This window comes from Palaemon carinicauda, chromosome 9 (assembly GCF_036898095.1).
Source record: "Palaemon carinicauda isolate YSFRI2023 chromosome 9, ASM3689809v2, whole genome shotgun sequence".
Taxonomy (NCBI): domain Eukaryota; kingdom Metazoa; phylum Arthropoda; class Malacostraca; order Decapoda; family Palaemonidae; genus Palaemon; species Palaemon carinicauda.
Window position 1 is genome coordinate 147725567 of NC_090733.1, and position 10000 is coordinate 147735566.

General features: G+C 36.5%; 1 protein-coding gene and 1 long non-coding RNA gene across 2 annotated transcripts in view; one reads left to right on the forward strand and one right to left on the reverse strand.

Annotated features, from left to right (window-relative positions):
- The window catches only part of LOC137647252 (uncharacterized), a 188585-nt gene that overhangs the window by 86320 nt on the left and 92265 nt on the right, over positions 1–10000 (reverse strand). The window lies entirely within an intron of this gene.
- The window catches only part of LOC137646920 (uncharacterized), a 9719-nt gene continuing 1819 nt past the window's right edge, over positions 2101–10000 (forward strand). Inside the window, 3 exon segments of the mRNA XM_068379992.1 lie at positions 2101–2264; positions 7768–9132; positions 9135–10000. The exon segment at positions 9135–10000 is cut by the window's right edge and continues 1819 nt beyond it. Coding sequence (XP_068236093.1) covers positions 7911–9132; positions 9135–10000 — 2088 coding nt within the window. The 5' untranslated portion in view covers positions 2101–2264; positions 7768–7910.

Below are 10000 nucleotides of genomic sequence, written 5' to 3' on the forward strand. Positions count from 1 at the left end.
AGAGAGAGAATTTAATTTCTGGTTAATCGTAGCCACCTGTTTAATCCTGTGAGATTAGTCAAAAAGGAAGGACATCTGTCATAAAGCGGCTACGCTTTATTAGTTTTACTCAGTTTGGATGGGTCGTGTCAAAGTACAGTGTTCTTTTTTCCTTAAATTGGTTGAATTATTTTGACAGGAATACGCCATACAGTGGGTCAGAAATCGTCTCAGCGGCCACGACAGATTGGTTTTACTATAGAAATCCCAAACAGACAAATATAATACTCAATTTGGGAGCATGAACCTCCAAAACGCTTGACATCTTCACAAACAAAATAACACAGAGCTACGAAAAACACGTCCGACTCCGAACGTTCACGGGTGCTAAGTTAACAAGGAAAGATGGGAAGGATAGGTAGACGTGGTGGGGGGGGGGGCGTAGCTGTAGTGAACGACACCTCGTAGTAACGGGGGATTTTGAGGAGGGAGAAGTCTAATTGGAAAGGGATCTCTGGTAGTGGTATCACTCGCCCCAGTTTTAATACCGACACCCTTTAGGGATGAGCGAGCTGGATATATTCCTAGCATTCCATGCAACTTCTTTTCTCTGGTATATTTAGCAGTATTTATACCTTCGAAATGGTGCTTTAAGGAGCATTTCACGGAGCGACACAGGTTGAGCCCAGAAATTGCCAAATACACTACTAAGAAAGCTTCAAAATGTGCAAAACCGGGCGGCTGCACTGATATAAGGCATTAAACTACGGGAGAGAATAACTCCTGCATTAATCGATCTACATTGGTTACCTGTTAAGGCTAGAATTAAATTTAAGATTTGCTTGTTGACTCACAAAGCACTTACAAGTGATAAGCTTACATATCTTCGCGATTGCTTGGTCCCCTACCCTCAAGCTACCAGCGCTGCTGTAAGAGTTAGACATGCCGATGACTCACATAGACTATTCGAAATTAGTATGAATCATGCAATAGGAGGAAGAAAGGGATCTTGTCAAGATTAGCGAACCCAACATTTCCATGTCAAGATTAAGGAACCCAATTCTCCACATGTAAAGAATAACGAACCCAATTTTGCTCATGTAAAGAATAGCGAACCCAATTTTGCACATGTAAAGAATAGCGAACCCAATTAACCTCATGTCAAGAATAACGAACCCGGTGATGGTTGGGTTCGATAATCTTGATATGAAATGTTCTGGACTATAAAGAAAAAATAGAGATGGTAAATGAGAAAAAATATGCTGGAAATATAAATGATCACTTTATTGATGGAAGAAAAATATGCTGTATGTGGATGCCTGGCTGCTGGTCAACGAAGTGCAAAGAGTGGTTCATGGTTCTGTGCTGGTAGTTTTAATTATATTTCTATATTTCCATTCATCGATGTGAATAGTTGGTCCATGTCTCACTACTTTTTCTATTATTGGTAGAAGTGTGTCTTGATCCCTGTGTTCCACTATTTTCATATATCCCATTGCTGGAGATGTACTAGTAACAACAAAGCCAAAAACCCAGACTTGACGCGTAGGGGATCATCCTCGATGGTGTTTAGGTTTAATTGAAAAGCACGATTCATTAACTTGAACTATTATCCCAGGCCCACCAAGTTTTATAGGATTAAGCCCACATGTAAAGAATAACGAACCCAATTTCGCACATGTAAAGAATAGCGAACCCAATGAAGCTCATGTCAAGAATAACGAACCCTGTGATGTTTGAGTTTGCTAATCTTGACAAGATCCGAAGAACGTTTAGTTATGCTGCATAGAGACTCTTCTTGACTTGATGTCAAGAATAGAAAAATGTGGCAGCTTTCAAGAAAAACCTGAAGACTTATCTTTTTAGAGTGTTATTATAGTGATCTGAAAACTATTAAGCCTGAATACAAATGCTACCGAAATAACTGATAAGATACAGAGCAAAATATTAACTGGAAAGAAATTATTTTCACACACCAAGGCCCGCCTGAACAGACTTTTAGTGTCTGATGGAGGGCGAGAAATAAACCCGTAAAAGTAATCTGGAAGCAGATCTGAAAGCCTTAAATACAGCTAAACTTGGCTTGTCTCATGTACGGGCAGATCAAGGGAAAGGCCCGTGCCAACAAGAAGAATTGGCTATAATACTCCACGAACGAATGCTTGTCTCAAGCTGCTCAAGCAGTACCTCCCCTGACGCCAGACTGAAGAGGTGGTTTCGCCAACCAGAGAGAGAAAATTATTCTAATTCGTGTTGATGGAAGTGACATTTTCTTTTCTAAATAGGTAATGTGATTTTTTTTATTACCTCATGTTTTAAATGAGTCATGAAGTAATTACAACTTCTTAACTGATTGCTGAATATTCAAATTATCTATCTATCTATCAATATATATATATATATATATATATATATATATATATATATATATATATATATATGTGTGTGTGTGTGTGTGTGTGTGTGTGTGTGTGTGTGTGTGTTTGTTTTATAAGGGAAAATGTGATCGGAGGTTTCATAAAATTACTAAACTTTTCAGTGAATAGATGAAATCACTGTAAATGTTATTGTTTACGTGCAACTGGCTACTTTGCTTACCTATTTCGGCTGATTGCGGCAAACTTTGAGCTCAGGTAAAACAGTAGACTAATGGTTATTACGATTAGCTGTTTAGCTATTTAACAAATTCGGACCAGTCAAAACAGTATATTGATTGACTATTTGATTAGGAGTTTTCTGGCATCTTGACATTTAAAGTCACTGACGCCATATCACTTGTAAAGAATTCAAGGCATTTCAATTCAAAACAATGAAAGTAAAGATGTCCTTCTATAATTTAAATAGCCTTCAGAAGATCTGCTTCTGAAATATAACTAATAATACCGCTAGTATAATTCGACGCATTATGTCCGAGAAATCTTGGCAAGGATGAACCTACCAGCCTCACCTTGAGCCTATATCAGACCAACAAGGTGCTAGGCAAGTTAGCACGTCGGCTGCATCATGAGTTTCGTGATTTTATCATAAAACTATTTTCTCATTTATTAGAAATTAAATCACACAATATTCATATATCAGAGGAATGCCCTTGAAATGGAGATTAATAACTAATAATTAAATCACACAGAAGTGTAAAGAATATATTTTTAAAAAAATAGAAAAATTAATAATGATAAACATGTAAAGAACTTTTTTCGTTTTTGATCGCTTGATAAAATAGTTTTTGATACATTTTATTTTTATTTTCAAGTCAGAATGTTAGCAAATTTAGTAGTGAACGATCATAAGAAAATTCATGATAAATATACAAGACATAATTGTTGAATGGATGTGTTTATATGTTTGTAAGTGTTTATTTGCAGACGCACACTCCGGCCAACATTATTATTACATACCTTATGAAAAAAAAGCATAAGGATACGCGAAAAATATATACTGTATAAAACCTATTCATATTGTATCATATTTAAAGATTTCAATTTTGTGTTACACATCCTTTTCAGATACCTTTTCAGGCAGATTCGTTCGTACTCATAAATTTGTAAATTGCATTTGGACAACCGTGACATTCCTCACTTTATATGTCACAATCACCGACATTGGTAATCTCAAAGTCACTAGCATATGATAAAGAATCATTATTATCATCATGAAAGGCCATTCGAATGAAAAAAACAAAACAGAACATAATGATAAAATGTGTCAGAAAAGAAAAACATTCCTACCACCTTTTCCATTTTATTATATGTAAAACCATGTATTATCTGGCAACTTTTTCCTCTGGTTAAAGAATATATTACGTCATTGAGCTAGTCTCCGGAGGTCCGAGACTGAATCCCGGGAAATTTGACAAATGAAGCACTGCTAATATCGACGTCGTCCTTTGACAGTTCATAATGCGTTGATAAAATCGACTAAAAGCGCGTTTGCTAAAAGAGGGGCATTCGGTTAACAACTGCCTCACTCTCAACGGTACCATGCAGTCGTCGCAATATGGCTGGTGTAGGCCAGTCATAAGCAGGGTTGCCAGGTTTTCTAAATGAGAAAAGGACAACTTCTAATCAACTACAGCTTTAAAAGGCCAACCCTACCCATTAGTAGAAAAAAAGGCAAAAATGTAGCATCTAAGGCCAACCTTTTTCATATAAATAAAGGCCATCCTTTTTCATATAAATAAAGGCCAACCTTTTAAAAAAAGGCCAAATTTTAAATTTATGACCTGAAAAGGAACAAATTTGACGTTTTTGACTTGAAAAAATGGCCAACCTGGCAACCCTGGTCATAAGAAACTCGTGTGTCAACCGAGTGTGATCAAAGCGAAGACGACAAAGAGTAGTCTGAGTCTCCCAGTTTCGGGGCATCGTGTTATACCTCCAAGGCGATATAACAATTCGTTAATTCTCTTCTCCATTTAAAATCTCCTACTACATGTTTCATAATCCTCAGCCATATATACCTAGGTCTTCCAACTCTTCTAGTGCCTTGTGGAGCCCAGTTGGAAGTTTGGTGAACTAATCTCTCTTGGGATATGCAAAGGCGCATGACCAAACCATTTCCATCCACCTCTCACCATAATCTCATCCACATAATATTATGGCCCTCGAGTAATCTCTCTTATAGTTTCATTTCTAATCATGTCCAGGCAGATAACTCCTAATATTTCTTTGAGGGATTTGTTCTCAAATATACTAAATCTGTTGGGTATTGTTTCATTGTCATACCGCAACTCATGTCCATACAGTAACACCGATCTTACTAAATTAATATATAGCCTGATTTTTATATGTAATTTGAGGCAATTTGATTTCAAAATTTTACTTAACCTAGCCATGGTCTGATTGGCTTTTTTCAATCTTTCATTAAACTCAAATTCTAAAGATCCTGTATTAGATATCATAGTTTCTGAATATTTAAATGATTCTACCTCATTAATCCTTTCTTCTTCCAATGATATTTCATCTACCATTGCATATTTCATTCTCATCATCCCTGTCTTTCTTCTGTTTATCTTGAGCCCAACCCCATGTAATATTTCAATCATTCTAGTAAGAAAGCTTTGCAAGTCCTGTGGTCTTCTGCTAATAAGGACAGCCTCATCAGCACACTCTAGGTCAGCTAATTTCCTGTTACCAATCCAGTTAATCCTTCTCCACCATTCCCAACTGTTCTATGCATTACAAAATCCACGAGGAGGATAAACAACATAGGTGAAAACACATTCCCTTGGAGTACACACAAACACACCCACCCACACACACACACACACACACACACACACACACACACATATATATATATATATATATATATATATATATATATATATATATATATATATATATATATATATATATATATATATATATATATATATACATACATACGTACATACATATATGTGTGTGTGTATTTGTGTGTATGCATGTGTGTATGTGTGTAATTTTAAACTGACTTGTGACATAAGCTTGAGCTCCTGAAAAGTTGCTGAACTGTACTCTCGACTGAAAGCCAAAATTAAGGATTTCTCTTGTCCTCTGCCAAAGGAGATGTACTCGTTTTCATTTTATTGTTGACAATAAATGATACATTTCATTGTTATTTACATAGACAGGTTTCTTGCGAATGAAGCAACTGAGTACATGCAAATTGTTCATTGCTTTGTACATCATGTACATTTAAAGAATATTCAGTAATTAATTTATCAGCATATATTATGAATAAGAATTTATTTTCCTAGGTTATGCTTTAAAATTTATAAGAAATACGAGGGACGTTCATTAAAGATTTCCCCTAACCCATTTCCAGCAGATTTACAGACAAAAATCTGAACAGTTATTAGTCTTTCTCTACATAGGCACCCCCCAGGGTTATGCATTTATCGCATCGTTTTATGCAACTCTGGAAACATTCTTGGGTTGAACCTCATACCGTGACTCCACCTTGGAAATCAGTGTCTCATCATCTGGAAAACTGTTCCCTTAAAAAATGACTTCGTGGTTGGAAAGAGATGAAAGTCAGATGGTGCCAGGTCAAGAGTGCGCTTCTGTCTGGGCGATATGCGAGTTGTGGACTGGAGCTTGTCTTACAGCAGTCTGACTCCTCTGGTCAGCATGACGCACCTTTTGAGTTCGATGGATTCTCGTAATTTACGCAGTAGTGAAGCATAGTAAGTCCCAGTAATTGTGGTACCCTTAGCCAGGAAATCCATCATCACTACTTCATGCTGGTCCCAAAAGACAATAAGCATGAAGTTTTGCAGAGGGTTGCACTCTTGCTTTCTTTGGGGGTGGTGAGTCAAAGTGCTTCCACTGCACGGACTGGACTAAAGTCTCAGGATCATAGTGATGGATCTGTTTCATGCTGCGTGCTAAGTCTGTAAAAAAAGGTTTCCTGGTTTTGTTGACGCATGTCCAAAAGAGCCTTTGAGCAATCGACTCGTTTCTGCTTTTGAAAAGGAGTAAGTAGCCTGGGAATCCACCGTACAGACACCTTATCCATGTGCAAATGATCCTGAATTATTTTTTTCTACAGACCCTACACTTATCTTCACAATTTGGGCTAACTGACGAACAGTTATACAGCGGTCTTCCAAAATAGCAGCCTCTACTTGATGGATGGTCCCTTCATCAATGGCAGAATGGGGGCATCAAGGAACGGGTGCTGTTTGACAGACATTCGGCCACACTTGAACTGATGATGCCAGTGTTTTACAACATATGATGGGGCAGCATCTTCATAAGTTAGTTTCGTTTCATCAAAGGTCTACTTAAGCGTGCAACCTTTCAAATATAAAAACCTGATCACTGCTCGGTACTCGACTGGGTCCATAGTCACACCTTACTTCGGTCTAACAACTGTAAAAGAAGGAAGGAATGCGAGTTCAGTGCTGTAAATTATCATGAGACCTATACACTTATGTACCAATACACACGTGAAATTCCAGTCAGATATAATAATCCTTACTAGGACAGGGGGATTCTTTAATGAACGCCCCTCGGACTTTGGCCCTCTGACTTATTCATCCTTTGCTGAAAGCACGGTGGTTGGCTTTTAAACCTTTAGCCCATCTCACATCATGATTTATGTGAGTAATTGTCATTACAGTACATTTTAAAAGCGATTTTTTGCAAAACTAAGGTTGCGATTACAAATGCATTTCTAGAAGAGGATGATGGCTGTCAGAATGGCAGTGCAGTATACTAACTATTTGTAGGTATTTCCCGAGGTAATTAGCGACGTATAAGTTGATGTAGAGATGACCCAATTCTTCACATTTAAATGTTTGTTTCTTGCATCATAGTTGACTTATTCTCGTTTTACACTAAAGGCTGCATTGATATATATTTAGTAAGCATGTGTGAATTATTACTGTTTATCTCAAGAATATATGTAATAATTATAAATTATAATTATAAAAAATAAATGTTTCAGATGTTGCATTCAAGGCTGTTTGGTCCATATGTGTTTATCTATACCTTTTCTGATTGCTAATATATATTCAGATAATAAGGTTCTAGAGCATTTCTTATTCAAGTCTTACAAATTACAATCACTCACAACTTCAAATACTCTGGAAACACTATCAAAAACTTGTACTGTAAGTAAAAAAAAATTATGTTGTTTCTATATTTTAGTTATTATTTTCTCTCATGTGGTCTTTTATATATTTTTCTTTATTAGCATTTAATCAAGTCATACAAGCATTTTTAAGAGTTACATTTAGGACACCTGATTTCTCAATATCTCATCTCTACTCCTTCACTAAAAAATATCTTTTCTCTTTTACAGACGTGGCTATAACATTCATATCAAGACTTCAATAGTGATTATGCTCTTGCTTACCATAGGAGTAATCAACTCTCAAGTCAGTGACATTTCTTGAGATTTACTTATATAGGACAATATGACAGGCAAATGAATAATTTTTCAAGATGGCATATGATCTTGGCGATAAACCTCTCTCAATTTCAACACTCGGAAGGTCTTTTTACTTAGGTATGCTCTATGACTGTAGATCTGATCAGGTTATTGAAGGTATTACACTGTGGGACGAAACCAAACTGAATGAAAAGGTTGTACAACAACATACTTCTGCTGATTTTGAAATCATCAGTTCTGATACCATCGATGACAAGTCTTCAGCCCTCGATGTCAATGCATGCTTAAAGCTTAGCTTCTTGGGAGGCCTCGTGGAAGTTTCTGGTTCTGGGAAATACCTTCAAAATAGAAAATCTTCAAGTCATGTGGAAAGGGTTACACTAAAATACAAATGCACCACTAGAACTGAGAGGATGACTATGGAACAGCTAGGGAAAGGAAAGATTATGCACCCAGATGTTTTTGAACATGGTACTGCTACTCATGTTGTAACAAGCATTACATATGGAGGAAGTGCTTTTTTTGTTTTTGACCGAGAGTTATCTTCAGATTCTACAGAAAGGAATATTAGTGGAAATCTCCATGCTATGGTGAAGTCCATACCAAAATTAAAGATTGATGGAAAGGGAGAATTAAATCTAAATGAAATTGAGAAACAAGAAACTCTTCATTTTAAATGCAGATACTTTGGAGATTTCTTACCTCGTGTAAACCCGTCATCATTTGAAGAAGCTGTTCGGTTCTACCAAGAAATAGCAAATAATAATGGAATGAATGGAGAAAATTATGTTCCAATAAGTGCACGTTTATATCCTCTTACCAAATTGGATAGTAAAGCTTGTAAGCTTGTCAGAGAGATCAGTTCTCAGCTTATCAGTGAAACAGAAACTTATTTGGAGAATCTTTATGAACTTGATGTGAAATGCAATGATCTTCTCAGAACACAAGCAGCTAATAATTTTCAGGGAATTCGAGATGAGATTAAAAGTTTTAAAGCTTTGTTGGCAACCTATAAATTAGGATTCCGGGAAGAGCTAGCACAAATTCTTCCCAGCATTCGGGGTGGAAATAAAGAGGAGAGTGAACTAGCACATATCTTGGGAAAAAAAGAAAAATCGCCGTTTTGTGATAAACCCCTCAACAGATGGATGGAAACAAAACAAAGCCAGGTCCAAATTCTTATGGAATATATATCTGCTCTTAGTCATATTCCTTTTGCATCAAACCCAGGTTATTTAAAATCTATGGTAATGAGTCCTAATCATTCAAAAGTTCTGTTTTTTCTATCTTGATGCCCAAGTATAACTCACATTTGAACAACATGTCTAGATACCTAAATAATAAGAGTTTAGTCACTGATGAAGGCTTCATTGAAGAAAAGGATAGAATTCCACTGAGGATAACAGAAAATGAAAGTAAAATGATGGAAAAAGCCAGACATTTTAGGGATTTCTTTAATGCTAACAAAGACAACCCTGGTGTTAGTTTCATCATTGCTGAGGAGTCTTCGGATTCAAATGAGTTTCAAGCTAAAATAAGGTACTATAATAATTGTAGTCTCTTCCATGAAGACTTCATAATACCTTCACCTCCAGTAGATTTAAATACAGACAACAGTGAAACTACCCATGATAATATTAAGGTCTACTGGAAAAAACCACTTCATGGTGTATCTAACATTGATAAATATAATATTTTATGTGAAGATACTACTACGAATAGTCCAATTATTATTCAAAATGCAGACTCTAGTGCCACAAGTCATCTAATTCTTGGTCTTAAACCTGGTTGTGAGTACAAGGTTAGTGCCCAAAGTTCTTGCGAACTTGGGGTTAGTCCTGAAAGTGAATTATGTGAAACTGTTAAAACAAGGCCTACTAGTCGACCTGGGAAACCTGTGGTCTGTCAGATATCTGTTTCAGAAGTAGAGATTAAATGGTCAAAGCCAGTGCACATTGGAACTCAGTGCCCAAGAATCAAGTATGTAGTAAAGCAACAACAAGAAGACTCTGACTGGGAGGACTTAATATCTTTGCCATTTGAAAGGCTGTCTGTCAATATAGATGCAAATCCCAATGTCACGTACAGATTCAACGTTAATTGTGTATGTGACCATTGTAGCAAGAGTCTTGATAGTGAAACC